This window comes from Panthera tigris, chromosome F2, assembly GCF_018350195.1.
Source record: "Panthera tigris isolate Pti1 chromosome F2, P.tigris_Pti1_mat1.1, whole genome shotgun sequence".
In the NCBI taxonomy this organism is placed as follows: domain Eukaryota; kingdom Metazoa; phylum Chordata; class Mammalia; order Carnivora; family Felidae; genus Panthera; species Panthera tigris.
The window spans coordinates 66,552,894-66,577,965 of record NC_056676.1 but is presented as its reverse complement, the minus strand read 5'-3'; the positions used below and the strand labels follow the sequence as shown (position 1 = coordinate 66,577,965).

The window sequence follows — 25,072 nt, the reverse complement described above, 5'->3', positions numbered from 1 at the left end:
GATGCCCTGGGAGGGGTGGGGTCCTTTAGGTCAGACATGCCTTCTTCACCAATAATGATTGCTTATTAAAGCACAACTCTTGGGGCACCTGGGTGGCTCAGTGGGTTAATGGTCAGACTCTTGATTTCAGTTCAGGTCATGATCTCACGGTCGTGAGATCGAGCCCCACGTCAGGCTCTGTGCCGAGCCTGGAGCTTGTTTGGGATTCCTTCCCTCCCTCTTTCTCTGTCCCTCCCCCACCCCACTTGCACTCTTTTTCTCAAAATAAATAAACATTTTTTTAAAACCACGACTTTCACTGGTATGAGCTAAAGCATTTTCATACTTTAATGGTGGGGATGTGTGTGGCAAAGTCCTTTAGGGAGAGGAACACACACATGTATACATACATGTATATGCACACATATATGCATGCATACATGTAATGTCCATGTGAGTGTGTGTATATTACCTTAAATAATCATACTCTAGAAATGCCATTTGTGGGCAGATAAATTAAGAAAATAATTCAAAACTCAGAAAAAGCTTAATATGCAAAGCACAGTCATTATTCTGTTGGATGTTCAAACTGTCCTATTTGTCACAAGGATACGTCCCAGGCTCATCTTGTGTTCTATCTGTCCTAGACCTGGAGTCAGCCAAAGATACCTGGTTCTGTCAGTAGAGATGGGTATTTAGAAACCAGGATCCAATTGCTAGAAGTCTTCTTACTACTCGGTGATTTCATTCCTAGGTCCTTTGCAGAACTAGAAAAAATATTTTTAAATACATAAGTCCATAGTGATACCAGGGGAAAAAGATGCAAGGGGGGAAAAAAAATCTCATTTTTTGGTTTCTCTTGAACCAATCCTTGATTCTAAAATGTGGTAATTGATGAAGAGAATTAAACATTTATCCTGTCTTTTTTTTTTCTCGAAGAGGTGGTGACTATAATTTATTTCCATTTGTTGAGAGAAAGCTCTTCTTAACAGATGAATTCTTTTTTTATGAATATAATTTATTGTCAAATTGGCTTACATACAACACCCAGCGCTCATCCCAACAAGTGCCCTCCTCAGAATTCTTACTAATAAATGGAAAAAGAATGATAGAATTAGACACATAGAAAGATGATAGGGATATATTGATAGATGGCTGGCTGGGTGGGTGGATACCTAGATAGCTAGATGACAGACAGATAGGTAAATAGAGATGGATGGATGGACGGATGAAAGGAAGAAGGAAAGAAAGAAGGAATGGGTAAAGAAGGAAGGAAGGATTAGAGAAATCATTGTGCAACACTAATGAAATAATCAAGATCACCACTGGGTGAAAGGTGGTGGCAGGACAGTAATTTCCCACAGTACTAAAGTGTCACCCACTGGTTACTTGCTAATTGCAAAGAGGAAAATGTACCTTTACAATGAAGAGATCTCATGGTTACCAACGTGACCAAGTGAGCAAACACAGCATCACCACTAGTGAGGCCATCTGAGGGCATGTGCCTCCTGGCATGATTCAATATGAAATAAACAGTATCAGGTCTTAAGTATTACCACAAATGTTTAACCTGAACCTGATAATGCCATTATACCTAACTTCTAGTTCATAAGAAATGTAGGGTCAGAGAATAAGATAAGCTTCATCATGAGAAAACAACGGGGCAAGTCAGGCCTATTTTCATCAAATAGGTAATGTCACGGGGACAAAAATGGTGGGAGACTGTTCTAAGACAAAATAGACCAAAGCAACACATGAATTATGACTGGATCTGTTTTGAAAAAAGAAAGAGCTATAAAATACATTTTGAGGGTAACAGGGTATCCTCCTTATAGCTGGAAAAATGAATACGGTATGGATATCAGATTAGGTAATCATTATTAACTTCTTATATGTGATGATGGCACTGTGGTTATGGACAAGAATGACCATATTCTTAGGCGATGCATGCTGAAGTATTCAGGAATGGTTAAAAAGAAAACCACAGGCCCATAGGTTAAGACCCATGTCAACAAATCAAGACTTAATATGTCCCTCACTATAGTCCCCTCCCCAACCCAGGAATTTAACCTTCAATCAGCTAATATGGAATTTCAATCTGGAAATTTATTGATAGACCCCCTTTGGTTCCTCTTAGGAGGGCACCTTGCCCAAATAATGCATTTCCTGCTAATCAATTCCTTTCTTTATGCCCTCTCTTTGCCTTTAAAAACCTTCCTTTTAAGTTGGGGGAGTTCCCCTACTTGTTAGATGGATGCGACCCTATTCATGAATTGTTTAATAAAGCCAATTAGATCGTTATATTTATCTGTTTGAGTATCTTTTTTAACAAGGTATAGTGTTGGAATGTCTACAATTTACTCTCAAATGGTTCAGCCAATAAGTACATGTGTGTGCGGAGAGGAGAGAAGGCGAGACTATATACTCACATATATAGACAAAATCAGTACAGCAAAGTATTAACAAGTGTTGAATCTAGGTGGTGGATATATGGTCGATCACTGTCCTATTCTTTCAACGTTTCCACATGCTTAACTTTTTTTAAATGAATAAATGTTGAAGAAAAACACAAAGATTCAACTATTTTGAGCACTTCTATTTTGAGAATACAGAGTTGATAATAACACTGATAATACAATGTAGGGGAATGCTCAATAGGACATCAAGCCCCCCACAAAGACACTATTTTTAATATGGAATGATCACTACTATGTAATATTGACCAAAATCCACACAAATTGGGAATAACCAAGCCATTGGCAATAGCTTTCTTTGGGTTGTGTGCATGTGGGTACTATTTCTTCCCTTCTACATTCTTGTGTCTTTTAAATTTCCTATAAATGCATATTACCTACTCTGTCTTAAAATAATCTTCACATGAAAATATCCACTCTGCTCCTAGAGAATCTGAATTGGTTACATACTATTTAGATGATCTGTGTGTCTACCACCTCCTCGGCTAAGCTGTGAACTTCTGGATGCCAGGAATTTGTCTTATTCATTGTTGAACCTTTACCGTCTAGTGAATGAGCGTGTGGCTATCGTAGCTACTGACAATTGTTTTCACGCTAAACTAGAAACACAGAAACCTCCCTTTTAATTTTTTTAAAATATGAAATCTATTGTCAAATTGGTTTCCATACAACACCCAGTGCTCATCCCAACAGGTGCCCTCCTCAATGCCCATCACCCACCCTCCCCTGCCTCCCACCCCCCATCAACCCTCAGTTTGTTCTCAGTTTTTAAGAGTCTCTTATGTTTTGGCTCCCTCCCTCTCTAACCTCTTTTTTTTTTTTTTTCCCTTCCCCTCCCCCATGGTCTTCTGTTAAGTTTCTCAGGATCCACATAAGAGTGAAAACATATGGTATCTGTCTTTATGTGGATCCTTTTAGTTTTAGTTGTCGGTGTTCTTGAGACTTAGCTGGGCTATTTAGCAGTCAATTTACAGGATTAACCTGTAAAAGAAACTTCTTGATCTTCATCTTCTAAAGAAGTGATTTCTTCAAATGTTGCTTTTAGTAGGATAACACATAAAATGCAACAGTACAATGTGTCTCATGAAGCACCTGTTCAATACACATTCCCCTCGTCCCAAGGGCACCCATTCTTTGGAAATCCCACCTGGAGATGTTCTTCTTACTATAAGGACAGCCAAATTCCACACTAGGAGCTTTGTGATCCAAATGTCTAAATTACACTGCCTGAGTGTACAGATAAGCAGCTTTAAAAATAAGCCTGGCAGGTGGCAGGGGCTGTAAGCAAATCCCTGCTGGGCAGCTGGTGACTGGAATGGAACGGTGACCTCCTGACTGCTGCCTTCAGGAAGGTGGGGGGGGCGGTGGGGTGGGGCAGTTCAGAAGCAGAGGGTGTCCATGCTAGAAAGGCACCTTGCAGGCACCCAGTTCAACCCACTCCTTTTACAGACGTGGGAACTGAGACTCGGAGATGGAAGGACCTCAGGACGTGGTGGACCCCAACAGAGGTTTTCCATTTCGCCACTTTACTCCCAGCTGGTCCAGCTCCCTGCCACACAGGGAGGGGGCTACTGGTTTAGCTTCCTCAGTGTGGTTACTGGTTCCTTTAGGGAGAGAGAGGATGAGGGGCAGCTGGGTTATACCCGGGATTGTGGGCTTCCGGGTGGGTGGGGATGAAGTCAATTCTCCTTTTCCCTTTAGGATGTGTAAGGACAAAACCAAATTAAAAATTAAAAATAAAAGGCTTACCATTCCCTGTGGAAAGTAAAGGAAGAGATTTCCCTCTCCTTTTTCTAAGAGCATCACTGTAGAAACTAATTGTAAGCCCTTTCACCTCTCTTTGAAGTGGATATAAATCCTCTTAAATATTAGATAGGCTCTTTGTCTTTAACACCCAGGAACTGCCTTTCCCGAAGACCTGGGAGCCATCTCTTTGAAAATTACACATCAAGGGGCACAGCACCCCTCCCACCCAGTTTCTGTGGGTGCCCATCTCCAAGTTGCCTGTTTGAGGCTGATTCCCTAGTTTTGGGGCCCCCTCAATATCCTCCCTTATCCGGTCACATAGGATGCCCCACTTCAGTTACTCTGCCTGCCAACAACCTCCAAACAGAGCAAACCTGAAGCCTTCTCTTTTTTCCATCAGAAAGCTTCCCTACTCCCCTGATGGTAGCTGACTCTTGTCATAGCAAAGCTGTAAATAAAGAGCCTGTTCTCATTCAGTAGGTCTTCGTTTCTTCTCACGGTTCTAAACACTTAATGTATATGGACTCATTTATCTGCTAAAACCCCATGAGATATGTACATATTATGAATCCCCACTTTAGAGATATGGAAGCTGAGGCACAGAGAGATTAAGTAAGTTGCCTCATGTCACACAGCTAGTTAGGAGAGGACAGGATTCACACCTAAGCTGTCTGTTTTTACAATCTTTGGTCTTAACCACTGCATAATACTTAATGCAGTCTAGAAAAACAGACTCTCACAACCTAAACACCCCTTCATCCATTCTCTGTATGTCCTCAAACAACCTATCTGTATCCTCTGAACCTCCCACCATTAAAGCCTTCCTCTCTTTTCCCTTGTTTCTTTGGCACATTATCCTCTGGTTTCTACAGTGACACTTAGCCTTACAAGTAATGTGTGCTGATGTATTTATTCTCAAAGAGGATTTGTTGAACACTTTCTATGTGCTCAGTACGCTGAATAAAAAGAGAAGGAAATCATATAATCTCTTTGATTGTTGGGTCAGTGTTGTAATTGTTTCTGAATTGATTGATTCGTTCAGTAAAAATTTACTGAGCATGTACTATGCGCCAGAAACCACGTTAGACCCTAAAACTTCTGAAAAGGAACAAAAAGAGAAAGCACAGTCTCTGGACTCAGGTTGCTCCCAGCAGAGGAACCGAGACACATACAGACAATTGCAAATCTGTGTGACCAGAGCTCTGGAAGCATGAAGGCGGGCAAGCCTGTTCCCAGCCAGGGTACCGGGGAGGCTTCCCAGAGGGGGGTGACTGCTCAAAGGAGTCTCAAAATACGTAAGGAGGAGGAGTTTTCCCCGAGAAGAAGGGAGCCAAGGCATTCCAGGCAGAAGCACCAGCTGACACAAGAGCAAGGGTATGGGACCGAACAGGGAGCGGCTGGGGAACGAGGGTAGCTGAGGGTGGCTGGCGCAGTTTGAGGGTAGGAGTGAAGGTGGAATTATGAAGGCTTCCAGAGTCTACCCATGCTGTCTCCACTAGCTTATCCCCACTCGCTCCACACTGCGTGCTAACCTGTGTCAGTCCTCACCATTCTGCCAACACCACCTTTTATTTATATATTTGAGAGAGAGAGAGAGAGCAAGCAGGGGAAAGGTGGGACGGGGGGGACAGAGGATCTGAAGCAGGCTCTGTAATGACAGCAGCAAGCCCGATGCGGGGCTCAAACTCATGAACCCTGAGATCATGACCTGAGCCAAAGTCAGACACTCGACCAACTAAGCCACCCAGGCGACCCGGGTCTTGCTTTTTAAATATTGAGATATAATTCCCATGCCATACAGTTCACCCTTTTGCAGTGCACAATAAAGTAGATCTTAGTATAATCACAAAGCTGTACAGCCATCAGCACTAATTCCAGAACATTTTTATCACCCCCCAAAAGAAATCTGTGCCGGTTAGCAGCCACTCTGCATTCCCCTTCCCTTCAGCCCCTGGCAACCACCAATCTACTTTCTATGGGTTACCTATTCTGGACATTTCCTATAAATGGAATCATATTGTATGTGGTTTTTCGGGACTGCCTTCTTTCACTGAGCATGTTTTCCAGGTCCATCCATGTTGGAGGCTGTATCAGCACTTTCTTTTTATGGCCGAACTATGTTCCATTGTATGGCTGTATCACCTTTTGTTTATCCATTTATGAGTTGAGGGACCTTTGGACATTTCCACTCTTGGGCTATTGTGAATAGTGCTGCTGTGAGCCTTTACAACAGTCCCTTTCAAAAGGTCGCCATGACCTCCAGGTTGCTAAATCCAATGGACAACTCTCTGCTTTTTATATGACCATTCAAGGGCATCTGACACAGTAACCCAACTGTCCTTCTCCAAAGAGTCTCTTCTCCGGGTTTATGTTTCAGGTACATTTTTATCATTGTCTTCCTACATTTCTGCCTACTTCTTCTCCTTCTCCAATTGTGACCCTCTCCCACTCACTGTCCATATAAACAGTGAGGATGTGTGTTTCCTTTGCCATTCACATCCTCTCACCTCCCTGACCATTCTGTGGCTTCCCATTGCTCTGAGAATAAAACCCAAACTTTTCAATAGGGCACCGTGGTCTGCATGATCCGGCTCTGGTCTCCCCTCTGCTGCACCCTCACTCCTCCCCATGCTCTGCTCATGGCGGGGTCAGGGGAGGGAGGAGGGTTGGTTTGTTTTATTTTAGTTTCTCCCTCTCACCAAACTTATTCTCACCTCAGGGCCTCTGTCTGTGGTGTCTACTTGGTAACACATTTCCTTCTGTGTTTTTCTGATGGAAAACTACTACTTTTCCTTCTTCAGACCTCAACCTAAAAGTTTCACAGTAACGGAAAGGCCTCCAACCACCATAGGGAGTGCAAATACCTGCAGTGGATATGCTTTAATTCAGCATGTTGTTTCCTCCCCGGTCCTTGTTAAGTATCTGCTTTCTTGGTGTGCCTGTGAGTGACTGCATTTGTGTGTGTCAGTCTTTGATGCTGGACTGTAAGCTCCATGCTGGCAGAGGCTATGTCTGTTATTACTCATATTTTATTCCCAGGGCCTATCACTTCATAGATGCTCAATAAATATGTGTTGCATGAAATGAAAGAAGTAAGTGACACAGAAACTAACAGAGAGTCAACTAGGGTCAAATGAAATAACAGAAGGGATCTGAACATACTTGGCAAACTCTAAAGGGCTATAAAAATGGAATAAATGACTGCCATTATGTAATCATGCATACATAATTACTGTCAATTATTTTATAGAAGCAGCAATTATGTCAAAACACACGAATTTGGATTTGGGGACTTAGCAATCCCATTTCCCAAACTCATACCGCACTCTGGCAACTCTGACTGGTGGGCAGGTAGCCTTCCATGTGGGGAGACTTGGTGCCTCCATGTTGCACCCCTCATGGTTCCTCTACTTGAAGTAGTTATCTACCCTCTTCTTCATCAAGAAAGTACCTTGCCGTCATCCTTTGTTCTTGAAAAACTGATGCTCTGCTTGACCCTCGACATCCTCAAAGAGAATCAGGTTCCCTTCCTCCTCTCTTTTCCTTCCCTGGGTCATACACGCTTTGACTACGTCATGCACGATGGGGTTGTTAACGCATCCGTCCCTCTCGCGAGACTCTGAGCTGGTTGAACACAGTGGCCATGCTTCCTCTATTTCTGAATTCACCCATTCATCAACCAATTCATTGACTGAACATCTGTAATGTGCTAAGCCATGAGGCCTGGAACAGAGTACAGAAGCGGCCATGCAATAAACCCTCAACGTGTACTTGGCCAGAGGGGGAAGAATGAGCCTGCCTACAGCCTCATTCTCTTGACCCAACCTCACCAATCAGAGGCGGTTCAACTGAGAATGGCAGGAAGAGAAAACCTCCTCCAAAACACAATAAGACTAGATGCCACAGAGTAAGGCCAGCACCAGCCATTTACTGAGTCAGGTGCAAAGAGAATCCTTGCCTCATCCTCACTGGGCCGCTAGAGCAGCGAGAGAAAACCAAGTGTGGCCACAAGGGATACAACCCAGGTGTGCTTTCGCCACTAGGTACAGGAGAGGAGGGGAGAATGTGTTCTCTCCAGGAGGAGAAGGCAGCACAGAAAGGGGCCACCAATGCAGTCCCTTTTCTCAAGTGGGTCATCCACTCTCCCTTTCGGAAGACCAAGAAGGCTGCAAGAACTCCCTTCACAATATTTGTGAATGGGCTGAGCCCCTGCACCATGTACAGTCCAGACTGGGCTGGCAACGCAGGGAAAGGGGAAATGGCTCTCCCTGCTGCTACCCTCTCAAGGTAATTTTAAAAGTCTGGATCACTCTTAAAATGGAGTCTCTGCATTTAAGGGTGAAGGGATGAGGTCATTCCATTAAAACTGTATATTAGTCAAGACTTCATGCATAATTTCAAGAAACGTTGGGGAAAAAAATAATGCCAGGGGCATACATTCAAGCCAAGAAGTTAGAAAACCATCCTCACATGGCTATTAAATCAAGTATGCTGAAATACAGAAGCTTAATGCATTTATAAAATTTTCAAAATTCTTGCTTCTCAGCGGAACCTTTGCCCTAAAGCACTCTGTGCCACTTCAAGGCACTCCAATTGAAGTTTACAAAATGACTCACTTAAAGAGCATGGTGTCCCCTGTCTGCCTCCCAACCCCCTCTCCTACAGCTGCCACTTACTGTGAGTTCTTTGCTTTTAGCAAAAGGCCACCAGCCCCGCACACGCTTTTGCTGGAATATGGAGATCTTGCTCTCCTCGCTTGCATTTTCAAACTTGGCGAGATCGCAGGCTTTGGCAGTCTTGGCGGCTTGGGGGAAGCTATTGAGGTTCATTTCCAGGGAGCCTGTGAAGAGATGCCCTTAACAGTTACAGAAGGGCTTTAGAATCCATCACCACCAATTATTCACCCACCCGTTCGTTCATTCATTCATCCATCCATCCATTCACTCACTGGTCATTCAACCAGTACACATGGGGTCACTAGCATGTGCTAGGTTTTGGGGATACAAATATGACCAAGACATGTACCAAATGTAGCAGGTAGTAGACAGGGGCAGAGCTACAATATATAACTTTCAAGCTTCAGTGTCAGGTGTCATCGCTGCTGGGCGTCTTATCTACTCCGAGTATGTGGGGATTACGTGCCTATCCTCTGAGCTCTCCTCTGCCTTAATGTGGATCCACCTATAAGAACCTCCTCCCCCAGCTCACTTTCCTCTGAGTCCCACTAACCCCCTCCAGGTGGGGGACCAAGTCTTATCATCTCTGTAGCTACTCTCCAAGACTTAGTGGGCTCCCCCAAAGTATTTGCGATGAGTGAATATTACAGAGGGGAAGATAATGACATGAGAGTATTTTGTCTCTCTCTCTTAAATAACCTTTCCCTAGTACAGAAATAATATTTGTTAATTATAAGCATTTAGAGCATACACATAAGCAAAAAATTAATAGAAAAATATTCCATAAAATGCCATCCCCCCAAAGTTGACCGCTGCTCGTTAGTTCTTATCCTATGACGGTCATTGTTTCTTTGCCTGTCCCTGATTACCTCTGCCTCTGATACATATAAACATATATTTTACAGAAAGGGGATTTTTTTCTACACTCTTTGTTCACTTAGTGCATCCTGTATAACTTCCAACTCACTAAATGAATATTTTTAATGGCTGCAGGATTATCACTTTTTGGGTGCTTATTATGTATGAGTTTTTAAATTATATTATCACATGTACAGCTCTAAACACACTCTGAGGTATGTAATATTACTATCTCCATTTTACAACCGGAGAAAACTGAGGTACAGAGGGGACTAGTAACTAGCTCAAAACTTAACAGGCTTCTTAGTGGTAGAGCAAAGATGATTTTAAGTCTGATTGAAATGTATCTTCTGGGACACCTGGGTGGCTCAGGCAGTTAAACTTCCGACTTCGGCTCAGGTCATGATCTCACGGTTTGTGAGTTCAAGCCCCACATCGGGCTCTGTGCTGACAGCTCAGGGCCTGGAACCTGCCTCAGATGCTGTGTCTCCCTCTCTCGCTCCCCCTCCTCCACTTGCGCTAAATAAATAAATAAATAAATAATCTTCCACCATAAGGATGCCCTGTAACTTATTCAGCCAATCCCCTACGAATGGCTATTTGGAGTGTTTCTAAATTTTTTGCTATCATAAATGGCACCGAAATTATCCTTGTAGCTAAATCAGACCGAACTCTCCCCAAACTGGGACAAAACCCTTAATATTAATACGAGCTTTACGAAGTCACTGGCTTACCCAGAAAGTCATCTGAGGACAGTGTTTCAAAATCCCAAACCTGAAGCACCAACACGGCTGGTGTCTTACACTCCATCTTCTCTAAGGAAAAGATGTTCTCCCTCTTCGTAATGACCATTTGCTTCTCAGCTGGGAGGTACTGAAATGGAAACAGGAAGCGCCAGTTGAAGTTCCCCTCGCCAGTCAAGGAGTTGTAATGCACGTCTGTCTCCTGCTTGTCATCTTCCAAACCCTTTATCCACCTGAGTGAACACAGAAAAAGAATTACACACTCTGAGTCCATTATTCAGGCATCAGTATAATCAAGAGTGATTTAGCTAGTTTAATGTGGCCACAGCTCATAGTTTTCAAATTATGATATAGTTAGATTCAGATGGAAGTTTCCATCGAATCTGAAAGAGACAAATAGGAGTCAAAGGGTCTGAAACAGAAACAAGATTCTCATTCTAAGCTACATTTGGGAAATGTCTTCAGTTGCTCTGGGATAGCCTTGAAGCCCCATGCAATAAAGAAGGAAAACTCAGGGGCACCTGGGTGGCTCAGCCAGTTAAGCTGACTCTTGGTTTCAGCTCAGGTCATGATCTCATGGTTCATGAGTTCAAGCCCCACATTGGGCTCTGTGCTGACAGGGTGGAGTCTGCTTGAGATTCTCTCTCTCTCTCTCTCTCTCTCTCTCTCTCTCTCTCAAAACAAATAAATAAACATTAAAAAAAAAAAAAAAAGAGGAAAGGGGCGCCTGGGTGGCTCAGTCGGTTAAGCGTCCGACTTTGGCTCAGGTCATGATCTCATAGTCGGTGAGTTCGAGCCCCGCGTCGGGCTCTGTGCTGACAGCTCAGAGCCTGGAGCTTGTTTCAGATTCTGTGTCTCCCTGTCTCTCAGATCCTCCCCCGTTCATGCTCTGTCTCTCTGTCTCAAAAATAAATAAACGTTAAAAAAAAAATTTAAAAAAAAAGAGGGAAAACTCAGGAAATGTGAAAGGAAAGTGTAATCTGAGTTTCCTCTCCCTCTGGGCACTCTTAGTGAGGGTACCACCTCTGCACCCATTGCCCTGGGGCCTCTCTAATTGGTCTGGTTTAGACCCCTGGTGTCAGCCCTATGATTGGCCCCCTCCTCTCTGGTTCTGGGCCTCAAAAACCCAGAGGTCTGGATCAACGTGGCACGGAGGGTAGAAGCCTGTCTGTACCCACCTGAATTCTAATCCTGGCTGTGCCATTACTACCCGGAAAGCCATGGATAAGTTACCCAACCCTTCTGTGCCTCTATTTCATTTGGAAAGTAGCGGCAATGACAGCACCTAGTTCGTAGGGTTGCTCTGAAGAATTATATGAGGTAATAGCTGTAAAGTGCTTTGTGTCCTCCAAATTATATATAATGTTATTTCCTCTGAGTGTCATCTGCTCTCCCTCCTCAGTTAAGAGTAAGCTGCGATTAGTACATTTTCCCCTAGTGCTTTATCCATGGTGAATTACCGGGCAAATAGGTGCTTTTAATTCAAACTAATTGATAATTCCAAACCATTTGCTTTCTGAAAGCAGACATCCCTTCCCCACAAGTCAGGGAAAGATAAAGAACTTCCACATCCCAGAGGAGTGGTACCACTCAGAGTATGGATGCAATTATTTAGGTAAAGATTGTGTTCCCTCAGCCAATCTATAGGTGGTATCCATTATGAGCCAAGGAGTGTGCTAGCTGTTAGAGGAGTGATGGGAGCACACAGAGATGGCCTTTGCCTTCATAGAGCTGTAGCCATAGAGGGAAGGGGACAGAGGGATGGAGGGGGTGGCAGAAGTCACCACTGAGAGATGTGCATATAACAAGGGAAAGAAGCTCAGCATCACTAAAGAGCAGAAAACAAGATGGGGCTGTAGAGATAGGAGGGGCTAGTCGTACAGGATACTTTAGGACATATTAGGGATCTAAATCTTTATCCAGAGAAAATAGAATGTCATTAAAGAGCCTAAAGTATAGGGTTGACTTGATCAGATTATGCTTTGAAAAGATAACCCATGGTTCAACATAGAGAACACATTATACGGAGAGACCAAGCCACATGGTATTGGTACTTCGGTGGCCCCAGCAAGAAATTATGGAGGGAAATGGTTGTGGTGTGGTGAAGACGGGGAGAATGGACAGTGCTGGTGACTATTTGTAAAGCAAAATGGACAAGATTCAATGGCATACTAGAAATGGAGTCAACAAAGAAAAACGTTTCTTGTTTGGAGAAGGCAAAGAGATACCAAAACGAGGTGAGATGAGTTCACTACTTCTGAGATGGGTTTTATCTAAGGGGACATGTTTGAATCACTTTACCATCTCATTTCCCTCCATGATTAAGGGCTTAAAGGAAGCCTACCAAGGTGTTTGTGTCATAGCCAATATGAGAGAGAGTGAGAGAGAGAGAGGGAGGGAGGGAGGGAGGGAGAGGGGGAAAATGTGGTTTCCTGAGTTCTAGGTTGACATCTTTCCTTTTGGTAGAACTAGCGAAGAGTAAGGTGTGACTTTTAGCTTCTGTATTAGTCTTACAATGTCCTTAACACTGAATCTCTCATCATTTGTGCCACATCTCTCTACTTGTTTCAGGTGTAAAGGTATTTTGAATGTCACTCAAAAAGCTTAGGTATCCAACATTTAACCGAAAAGAGATGTTTATATAAGATTTCCTCACAAAAATATTTTTTTTTATAAAAAATTTTTTTTAATGTTTATTTATTTTTCAAAGAGAGAGAGAGAGAGAGAGACAGAGCATGAGCAGGGGAGGGGCAGAGAGAGAGGGAGACACAGAATCGGAAGCAGGCTCCAGGCTCTGAGCTGTCAGCCCAGAGCCCGACACGAGGCTCGAACTCACAGACCGTGAGATCATGACCTGAGCTGAAGTCGGTTGCTCAACCGACTGAGCCACCCAGGTGCCCACAAAAATATTTTTATAAGATAATAATTCTTAACAAAGTGACCAAATAATATTTTACAAAGGAAGTGACCTTATCTAAGAAGGTGAGTAAGATGAACTCCTTCTATGGGAGGTGGGAGGAGTATCTTCCAGGAGGCATAGGTTCAGTTAGGGGTTAAAGGAGGAAGGAGGGGAAGAAAAGGGGGCATGGCGTTTGTTGATGACCTTACCCTTTAACATAAATATCACTTGACTTTTGTCCTGTGAAGATATTCTCATCCTCTAAAATGACATCTTCAGTGTTCCAGATGGTTACCCTCAATTCATACCTGGGATAAGGGAAGGCAGCATTAGGCTGAAGACCTTGAAAGCTGAACCAGCTGGTGTCTATGGGATTCTGGAATTCCTGTGAGTCTATAGGCTTCCTCAACATTACCAAGTTCAAAAATATCAACACTTAAGGTCTTGGTTCCATCAAAACCAAGTGTCCCAGCTTGAATCACCAAGGACATGAAGTTCTCTGAGCAGAAATTCCTTCCATTAGCTGATGTTTTTCAGAATGTTGCAGAATATTGAAGCTCCGTAGCCCCTACGTAAAACAGGGGCCACCATTTTAATCATCACCACTGTTACCATTACTATCACTTGCCCCTGCTGTAAATGGCCAGATGGGAATGAGATGTGATTATCAGGTGCCAACTGATCAATGTAACCGATGTTACAATGCAAGAATCAATGTAATTGATCAAATGTCATGGTCTTTTAGTCTGCCACCATGGTCTCTTCCCCTGAATGTAGGGCTGCAGATGACTTACCCTTTCGGTTGCCTTGGCGAGATGTCAACTGGAGGTCCAGGTTGAGGCATATCTTTGGGAAACATGTCCACCCACATCTGCAGGCGGCCCTTTTTAAGAAAAGATCTCCTTTAACTCTGGTGGGGATACTGCATGGGCAACTGACTTCATGGTTTTAACATATCCCTTTACTAGAAATGGATATTAGCTATATATCATATCATATCTTATCATGCCATATGGATATTATTCATATTATACACGTTTAGAATATTTGTTGACAAAGACAGGACTTACATTTCTATTAAGAATTAGAGCATATGTTAAGAAGAAGGTAAAGGATAAGCTAACCCTTATTGAGCACCTACAATGTGGTAGACACAGTGCTGTGTATTTGATAAACATTACATCAATTCTCCCAATATCCTCAGTGGGTAGATGTTATTATTCCTACTTGGCAGATGAGAACACATCTTGCCCATACTTACACAGACAATATGTAGCAGAGTCTGGATTCAACCTTTGTCTGTTGACTCCAGAGACTCTGCTTTTTCTATAAACTCCTAAGGACTAAAAAGATAATACTATCTGTCAGAAGGATCATGCTTCATTGTTTCCAATGTGCCTTAACATCATTATCTCCATTACTGCTTACCCTGCCACATGCCCGTGTGACACATTAAAACAAAACAACTAAGACTCAGGGAAGTCAAATGATATGAATCCTGTGGCTAACTAGTGGCAGAATAAGGCCTCCCATCCCTTGCTTTGGACTCCATGCGTCAGAATTTACCCTGTTGCAAGGGATCCGAGAGCCCATGTGGGAAGAAGGTGCAGTGGATTCAATGGTCAGCTCTGTTGTATACATTCTAAGTACTCCATCAGCTCAGGCAAGAAGGTGAGTGACCAATAAGGACTGGGATGGTCAGGGGAGATTTTATAAGAAAAAAGGAAGGGAAAGAAGGGAAAGAAAGAAGGGAAGTTAGGAAGGAAGGAAGGAAGGAAGGAAAGAAGGAAGGAAGGAAGGAAGGAAGGAAGGAAGGAAGGAAGGAAAGAAAGAGAATAAAGGAAAGAAAGAAGGAAGGAAGGAAGGAAGGAAGGAAGGAAGGAAGGAAGGAAGAAGGAGGGAGAGAGGGAGGGAAGGAAGGAAAGAAGGAAGGAAGGAAAGGAAAGGAAGGAAGGAAGGAAGGAAGGAAGGAAGGAAGGAAGGAAGGAAGAAGGAGGGAGAGAGGGAGGGAAGGAAGGAAAGAAGGAAGGAAGGAAGGGAAGGAAGAAAGGAAGGCAGGCTTCCAACAGAGCAGGGAGGATTTGTAGGATTTAGGTGAAGGAGAGGCTTTGGCTAGAAAAGACAAGAGCTTTCCTGGGGAAGGGACAATTTCAGCAAAGAGCATTTGGAAAGAGAAGGACCAATTAACGAAGGATTACAATCCTAAAGAGATATCAACATTCACTTGTAACCAAAAAGCCACATAGTAAAATAAAAGATACCAGTAACCAAAAGATTTTAAATATCTGGTAGTAAATTTCAGGAAACAATCATAGGCTTCCACACGTGATAAGAGCTTATCTTTTCAAGGCACTCTCCCACACGTGCTGTCACTAGTGCTACACCCCAACACCACTGAAATAGCAGTGTGGGTGTTCCTGCTCCATTAGAGTCAAGCTTGTATGTTTTGACCAAGTGACACGGTGAGTGAGTCCAGGGCTGGGACAGGACTATAACTCAAACTGCCTGGGTAAAACCCCAGCTCTACTACTTAGCTGCCGATTAACCTTGAGCAAGTTACTTAAACTCTCTGAACCTCAATGTCTTCATCTTAAAAGTAAGGATCATAATAAGTACATCATGAGGCTGCTTAAGGAGTAAGAGTAAGGTGGTCCACATGCCCCTACTTGTCTAGGAAAATCCTGGTGGTGTCCCTGGTGGCCTCTTTCACTCTGAAAATGGTCATCATTTGGATAAACAATTCTATGGTCATCCTAATTAGGTGAGATTTTATGTAAAGGGCTTAGTACATAAGTACATATTAATTATGTACCTATGATTAATATGTACATATTAAGAAGGCTCTTAATAAAGTTGATCTTCTCTTCCCTTCTCACTCATAACCCAGATCTCTGGTTATTTTTTCCACACACTTCCTCTTGCCAGTTCTTCAAAACAAGTCACCAGCTATTCCTTCTCTGGGAAAACTAGTGAACTGTGAAGTTACCGATAGATTCTGGACAAGGTCTTGGGTGTATCAGACGGGTTTTGGCTTCTCAAATATCAGCATTCTTTCCAGAGTTTGATAATCAAATCCATTAAAAAAGCAAAAAGCACTAAAATCCAACTCTGGCTTTAGGGCAGAACTTCTCACCCTCAACATTATTGACATTTTGGGCTGAATAATTCTTTGTTGCAGAAGGCCGTCCGTGCACCATGGGATGTCTAGTCGCATCTCTGACCTCTACCCACTAGATGCCAATAGTACCCCCACCCACATGAGACAACCAAAAATATTTCCAGACATTGCTAAATGTTTAGGGCAGGGAGGCAAAATTGTCCCTGGTTGAGAACCATTATTCTAGGGCACATAAGATTAACTTTTAGGGATGAAGCCCTATCCCTTGGGGATGAACACTCCAGTTGGGGCCAGAACTGCCTTGGCCACTACCTGCTCCATTCCTGGCTTATCCTTGTGGTACAGCGGCCGAGTTTCTATGTGCTCAGGAACCAGCCTACACCCAACCTCTGGTATATCCTCCCAAGAATGTAAAACGCTGAGGGCCAGGTGCTCGTAAGACTCCACCGTCTCATCTGCATGGAAGAAAAAGAAATAAAGACAGTTGTCAGCCATAAGTGCTTGCAATGGAACAGTGATGGGCTGTCGGGTGCACTTTTAAACTCTTCCTTAAAGGTTAAATAAATATATTGAGGCACAGGGAGAGAGCAAACGAGCAAAAGAGAACAAGGACAAAAAGAGAATGGAAAGAGGTAGGGGTGGAGTGAAGGGAAGGGAAGGGAAAGAGACAGGAGGTTTAGAGAATGGGAAGTGAGATGGGTTGAGAAGAAGACCAGAGAGCAGTCAAGGTCTCAGAGTCCAGGGCTCCATTTGCCCCTTGAATCAGATTTCTCTAGAGTCTATGAACTACAAGCTTGGCTTCAAGACACTGGAAAGGGTATATTTCCTGGAGATTTAAGATTGTTTGCTAATGCCATAGTGTGAGAGGGCCTGGTGAATCAGGGTGACCCTGTACAAGGCGGTGAAATCACACAATATGTGTGCATGGAGGTCTTGTCTTTCCTCATTGTTGCTCCTTTCTAGCAACACACCTGCTCATAGGAAAGGTTCTCTGCTCTGTCGCCTTATCAAAGAAGGCAATGCGTAATAAAAACTACTGGTAGAAAAGGTACTTGCAAAAATAACACAAAAATTGTTGGAAAAAAATCAAATTGTTTTGGTAAAGTTCAGAATGGCCTAACTTGACATCTGGAAGTTGAGCTTGGTTTTAGAAAAAGGCCACACACACAGGCAGATCTCATAACAGCAATAATTACAATCAGTAAAAGTTGATGGGAATGAACACATAATCAATGAACTAAATCTTTTGTCATAAAGTTTAATCAGCCGAGTACAGATTTGATGAACATCCTTTCAGATTTCTGGCAGGCAAAAACAAGGTTTCATCGTGAAATGTAGAATATGGACCAAGGAACGAAATTGGCTTTAATAGAGTATATTGTGAAAAAATATTTTTCTCAACAAAAATTCATTAATATGTTATTAACACACTATTCAAATGTCAAGTACTCTGCCTGCAAAAACTTTCCAGAAGTTTCTGAAGTCAAAATAACAAGGTGAAAAGAAATGTTGGCATCAAAGTGGTGGGATCAACATAACAGTGTGAAAAGATCCGGAAATACGTCCTTAATTGGGTTCTCTGCATCGGACGCTCTGAACCTAGGTTTTGCAGGTATGTAGCCTGGCACCTATGGATTTGCATCAAATGGACTGGAACGGCATTACAAGAATTGTTCTGCGTCGTTAAAGTAAACGTGGCTTTTCTTTTCTCGTCCAAAATTTAAGAAAGCCTCCCTGGGATCTTCCTGGTATGTCCCACTATGTTATACGGAAAATCTGCTTCTTGGTAGCAAAATAAGAGAGTTGCTGGTATAATATGTGTGAGGGTAATTTGGATCGTGTCCAATGATTTGCCTTATATAATATTTATTTTGAGGTTACTGCCTAACCTTCCAACGCAACACTCCTATTTAGGTGATACGTGCTATAAAAATATCAGAAGTGTGCAAAAATATGTATGAGGAAGTTCATGGTAGCATTGTCTAAAAAAGAAAAAAATGGACACAATGTAAATAAAGGACACAGCCTTAAAAGGGAATATTATAAATAATAGTTCAAGGAACGAAGGAGAATTGTCATAACACCAGCATGCAGCATGCTTATTTCTGAATTTGAGGGTTAGGAGTGATTTTCTACCACGAGCATGAATTACTTTACAATAGATGACTGCAGTCCCCAGCCAGAAATACCACCGGAGCAGGCTTTTTAAAAGAAAAGCAACATCAGCAGGCTACACCGTGGGAGTTACCAGTGTCCTCCTCCGTGAAGACTGTTTTTCCAGAAAAGACCTGGTTTCCTATCTGTATTTTCCCAGGGCGAAAGTAGGGTCCATCCAGTTTATTGTCTTTGCAGAGCTTCGTGAGGATCTCGGTGGGTTTGGAGGTGTCTCTCCAGGCATTGTATCCTTCTCTGAAAAGAGGAAGAAGTATGGATAGGGTGAGGCCTGCCTTCCCCTGGGAGGATACCCTCAAGGTATCCAGTAAAAGGACCACCGAAGTAGGATCCGTGGTTTCCTTCCGATTTCTTGCTGCTCCACACACTTGGGGCTAATGTGTTTTGTTTTGTTTTCTCTCTTTGGTGGTCAATACCTCAGCATCTGCATGCTTGTATGAAAGGCGGGACTTCTGAGTAGCTTGACATAAAAGTCCACTAAGGTAGTTCTTGGTTTTGGTTTTGTTTTTGTTTTTGTTTTAGCAATGTACCTTAAAAAAATTGAGGGGAAATTCACATAACATAAAATTGACCAACTCAGTGGCATCAGTACATTCATAATGTTGTGCAACCACTGTCCAGTTTCAAAAACTTTTCATCACCCCAAAAGAACACCTGTACCCACTAAGTGGTTGCTCCTTAAATCCCTGCCTCTCCTCAGCCATTGGCAGCCAGCCATCTGCTCTCTGTCCCTATGGGTTTCTTGGCATGCAGTTCTGCTTTCGTCCTGTCCCTTGCAGAAGTGCCATTTGACTACTTCTTCTAAGAGGAAAGCCTAGCTCATCCCTTCAATTTCTTTGCTCCTTTCTCCCCCTCTTCCCCCACCAAAATCCTAGTGGAGGCTCATGTCACAGGTAGCGAGTCGATGTGCTGTTTCTCTAATCAGGGATTTTCCTGGTGGTTAGTTTCTCAATCTTCCCAACCCCTTCTTCCCTTAAACACCAGCTGTTTGGTTAAAAAATATTAACTCGCAATGAAATGCTCCCTATGAGCCATGACCAAGACGAGCTTGACTTCTCTGCTCACTGGGACACAGGATCCATCAGAATGAAACTTAAGTATTTAAATAAATCAAAACATAACTATAAAGCAGTTTTCCTACATTGTGCCAGAGGTATAAGGATCCTGAAAACTTCATCCAAGCCATGCCCAGAGCCATACATACACAGGCCTCCCCAGAAACAGGTGCTCTTGTTTGTTTTTGTTTGGGGGTGCTCTTGGGGGGGCTCTCATCTATTTGTGGTAAGTTTATTTCTTCTGAGAAAGAGAGCACAGGCATGAGTGGGGAGGGGGCAGAGAGAGAGAGAGAAAGAATCCTAAGCAGGCTCCATACTGCCAGCACGGAGCCCCATGTGGAGCTCCAACCCACAAATCATGAGCTCATGACCTGAGCCGAAATCAAGAGTCAGATGCTCAACTGACTGAGCCACCCAGGCGCCCCTATTTTTAAAAATGTACCGAACGAAGGTTGTAACTCCCTTGACTAAACTACCCTGCTCTCTGTTAGTTCTGCCATCAGGAAATTCTTCTGAACAGAAGACACCACACTGGCCTGTGGCTTCCTCCCCTGACTTCAGAGCGAGAAGAGCCAACCATTCTCTGAACGGCACCTTCTCAGGTACTTTGGATGTGTAAACACCCCAGGGCGGGGGCGGGGGTGTGTGTGTTATACATTCACCAGAGTCCCGAAAACTGACCTGGATTTCTAGGCTATCGAAATAATGATTTCAAAAAATACTTAGTGACACTAAATTAGTGTCACTAATGCTCACAAGAGTAGGTGACAACAAGCAGCTTACAAAATGACATGGATAGATAGTATGAGGCCAACTTTGGGGGAAAATGGCATAGGAAAAATCCTGAAAGGAAATACTGCAGACTTTTTTTTATATAAGTTATGTCTGGGTGGAATAGTTTGAGCATAACTTTGTACTTTTCTGTATTTCCTCGATTTTCTGCAATGAGTACATGTTATTTTACATTCAAGAAAACTATTTCTAAAATTACGCCATGGAAATCTAATGAATGTTTTTATATTTTCCTGGCTGACATTCGTAAGATTTTTATTTTTTCTGGAGATAACAGATAAAACACACTTAAAGAAATACAGAGCTGATAGCCTATACTTTGAAATGAAGCAGAATTCAAAATCATCGTAAAGAGTGAGAGCTGGGTCCACTCCTCCCTCTTTGTAAGGCAGGGATAGCACCTCACGGGCTTGAGAGAACTGAATGAGGTGTAGTGTCTGCCATATCCTAAGCACTCAGGAGAGTTCATTATAATTAACTGGGATTTGGGTATTTGTATTCTGCTAATAATTCTCCTAACATCAGTCTTCGCCAGGGAAGTCTGCCCACTGGGCCCGGCCAATTGAGTGAACGTGTATAATTTAGCTCTTGACTCTTGAAGACCCTGCCCTGGGTTCTAAATCAGCACTGCCTCCCCAGCCCCAACCCTGGAGTTCAGTGAACGATTTCCCCAACCAGCCCTGCTGACATGGAACCCCTCTGGCACATTCCAGCTGGCCTTCCCAGAGCAGGCCAGTGTGAGGCACGGCTGCTGAACGCCAGCAGTGCCCCCCCCCCACGCCCCCACCTCCCAGCTCCCCGCAGGAAGAACCTACATCTCGTACTGGCTCTGCAAGCCACAGATGGCTCGATGTCTGCTGTAGAAGCGGTTCTCCAGGTCGATCCGGGTCTCGCCAATGAGGTCATCTGTCCCGATCATGTCATGGTCGTAGATGAGGATGGAGAGCAGGGACTCCTTTGGGAACGTGGCCTGGATCTCAAATGACCTGTGGTCCAAGTAAAGGCATTAGGAGTCAACAGCATCTGGCAACACAGGGAGCGTCTGCCAGCTCTGCTTTTAGCTAGCCTGTGGTTCATAAGAACTCGCTCAACACTCAGCAACTCAACGAATACTTAGCAGGTATTTATTTGGTTTAGCGTTTCATTGAGATTCGATCAATTTCCAATTCTGTGGTCAGTTTCCAGTAGCCCATAGTCTCCCCTTCCATGGGCTGCACCCTGCGATCATCCAGGGTGACGGCAAGATGGGTGTGAGAAATCTGGAGGGTTTGCTCTTGAACAGAACTGGCTTCCAATGTTTTTTTTTCTTTCTTTTTTTTTTTTTAAAGTAGGCTCCATGCCCAGCGGGGAGCCCATCGTGGGGCTTGAACTCACAAACCTGAGATCAAGACCCGAATGGAGATCAAGAGTTAGAAGTTCAAACGACTGAGCCACCCAGGTGTCCCCTAACTTCTAACTCTGGATTTGAATCTGCAACTTCTCAGGTTTAAAACTTTGGGAAAGTTATTTCATCCCTCTCAGCCTCCTTACGTGTAAGTGGGGATCAATATGTCTTCTTTGCAATATAGCATGGTCGTTACATGTGATATTGTTCACACAAACCACACATTTAGCGTCCAGGTATTCAACTGGTCCCCAATCATTGCCATTCCCTTTCCCCTTCATTGTTCCTTTGTCAGGGAACGTCAGCTGAGTTTGTTTTAAATGAAAACCCCTCTGAAGATGGAAAATCCCAAAAACAGAATTGCAGGACTACAAAGCCATCTCTGGAAAATTCTGAGCCCCTCGACAACAGAGACCTGCCTCCTTCAGCTGCACTGCTGAAGCCCTTGCTTTTCCTGCAGAGAGCACACAATTGAATGTTCCTCTGAACTGGAAGGGATCTCAGGGATCAGCATATCCAACCTCTTCACTTTACAGATAAGGAAATTGACACCCAGAGAACATAAGTGACTTGCCTGCACCTGACCATTAATCAGGTCAAACTAGGATCAGTGCCAGCTCCCTGACCCCCTAGCTCTAAGCTCATTCCCTGATGCCACACCAATGCAAGGTGCTGAAAGGAAAAACAGTGCTGTGGGGTTTCCTGGGACAATGTGTTATCCATGCTGCTGAGCATTAGAGGAGATAATTAAGAAATACGTTTTGAGTGGATTTAGCGAAGTGTCTTCTCGAAAGCACAGTCAAGGACGCACCAGTGTTCTCCAGCTGTTTCTAACTCTGGCTGCCCTGGGACAGGTAGGGTGGGCTGGTCTGTGAGCGAGGGGCCAAGAGGAGAAGGGGAGAAAGGGAGAACGGAAGGCCCTGTTACTTCCTTCCACGTCCGCAGGCCTGTCTGGGCTGCTGCCTTGCGGTCAGACCCACTTAGCCCTGGCTTTCACCCTCCACTGTGGCAGCCACTGCAATCCTAGCACAGCCCTGAGCCAATTAACCCTCTCCCGAGAGAAAGAAGCAAAAACACCACAGCTCCACTGACTGTAACAGACTCGGCAGGTCTAGAGATAGGGCTGTGCAGGGAAGAAACCCACGTGTCTTCCCCTGGAAGGCACAGCATTGCCTGGGGCTCCAAGATGTCGATTCCCAACTATACTTGATATTCTGGACGTGTCTCACAAGGAAGTCTCCAGCCACTATCTCTGGGGCTGGCTGTCACACAGCTGCTACCAGCAAGGAAGACTTGTTAAGTGGTTAACTACCCTGGCAACCATGACAGAAGACCCAGTTGCTTTGGTCCGTCTTCCCAAGTGGAGTGTTCATAGATTAACCTCTCCTGACTTTTCACTGGAGTGTCATTAAAAGAGCTACCCAAAATAGCTCACCATGGTTGGACTTCCAGTCACTGGGGGAAAAGCTAGGCTTATATCAACTTGTGTGTCAATGAGATACTACCTCTAAATATAACGGCGGTTGAGAAATGAGGAGGCCTTGGGACACCTGGCTGGCTCAGTCAGAGGAGCATGCGACTCTTGATCTCAGGGTTGTGAGTTTGAGACCCACGTTGGGTATAGAAATGACTTAAAAAAAAAAAGAGAGAGGGAAAGCATCATGAAATGGGTAAAAATGGAGCCTTATTGAAACATTTCAGTACCTCTAAGCTTCAGAGGAAAGATGTCCCATTCATCCATTCTTTTATGTATTCATTTGTTCATTTGACGTTTATTATGCACTCACTGTGTGCCAGGCACTGTGAGTTAAGAAAATGAGGAAATGCCAAAGTCTGTGGACATGCACCACCTCGGGATGATGCAGAGTGGCAGGGCCCATTAAATCTGACTGGAAACTGAAGGTTCATCCATCCATCTGTTCATTCATTCATGCATTCTTTCTACAAATACTTGCTGAGCATTTATCTGCTCTGTTGTAGGTCCTAGGGATGCAGCATTGAAAAGACTAGACCAAGTCCCTGCTCACATGGAGCTTACCCTCTTGTGGGGAAATGAGCGACAGCCAAAAAACACAGAAGCATATCAAGGTATGTCAGAGACTATGAAGGAAAGGAAAGCAGGCAAGGTGCCGGGGGCATCACGGGGTGGAGCCTGTGACATCCTCATTCAGTGAGGTCGCAAAGAGGGATTCCCCAGACCCCAGGTCAGGCACAGGGGCCCTCTACTTTGCCTGCTGGAACACGCAGGACTGAGCCAGCAAATTCTGTCCCTGAGTAACAATGAGAAACGCATCCAACAAAACATCTATGCATGGAGGGCTTCCAGAAGAGGTACCACCGTGCCAGAGGCTGGAGGGAATATTCCATCATCCTCTTCTTTTGTTTACCACAGCCATAAACGGGGGTCATGAAACCAGTCTAATTCATGGCACTGAAGCAGCTAATAAAAAGTGACTACAAAGGACCTGGGAAATGAAGTGCTAGTTACAGAAAAGGAAGGCAATAATAAAGGTCATCTCTGCATCAGGGAAGCGAGGGCAAGTTTCCCTGGCACCACTGTTTTACTCATTCTCATTAATGGGAACAGGCAAGATCATTTATTGCTTCATTTCCTCCAGAGCAATAAAGTGTTAAAAGGTTGGTTCTGATCAAATGTCAGAGCGCCCACTGTGATCACCAAAGTGTAAATGAACCTAAATGAGGCTGATGGAGAGTTCATCTCACGCTCCTTGTTATGCAAGAAAAAGAGAAATTGAATAAAGTTAGGACGAATCCATTGCTAAAATGATTATCACGGGGGAGAGGAAGGAAGCAAATGTGTTCTGAGTATCAACTATGTGCTAGTGGGGACAACGTGCTGTATGCTTAATCATTTAAAGGTCACTGGGAGTCAAGTGTCATTATTAGTGTTTGATCGAAAATCTGGAATCAGAGAGGTTAAGTCTCCTGCATAAAGTTACACAGCCTATACGTGGCAGAACGTAACCCACATCTACCTGACTCCATAGGTAGCAGGTCCACAAACCCAAGGAGGGAACACAAACATGTGCCGCCTCCTGTTAGAAGACAAACAGGGGCAGTAGGGTTGCTGTGAACCGGAGAACACCTCATCCACCTGAACGTGCACAAATGCAACGCCTGTTGTAACACTTCGCAGGAAAGCAAAACACAAGCAG

The 25,072-nt window shown here is 43.8% G+C and overlaps 1 protein-coding gene across 1 annotated transcript in view; it reads right to left on the bottom strand.

Annotated features, from left to right (window-relative positions):
* FER1L6 (fer-1 like family member 6) overlaps positions 1 to 25,072 on the bottom strand; it is a 167,448-nt gene that overhangs the window by 8,288 nt on the left and 134,088 nt on the right. The window contains exons 33-39 of the mRNA XM_042972894.1: positions 21,328 to 21,498; positions 18,742 to 18,902; positions 16,806 to 16,948; positions 14,170 to 14,258; positions 13,585 to 13,683; positions 10,468 to 10,709; positions 8,876 to 9,039 (exon numbers count right to left, since the gene is read on the bottom strand). Of these exons, the coding sequence (XP_042828828.1) occupies positions 8,876 to 9,039; positions 10,468 to 10,709; positions 13,585 to 13,683; positions 14,170 to 14,258; positions 16,806 to 16,948; positions 18,742 to 18,902; positions 21,328 to 21,498 (1,069 nt within the window). The remainder of the gene's footprint in view (positions 1 to 8,875; positions 9,040 to 10,467; positions 10,710 to 13,584; positions 13,684 to 14,169; positions 14,259 to 16,805; positions 16,949 to 18,741; positions 18,903 to 21,327; positions 21,499 to 25,072) is intronic.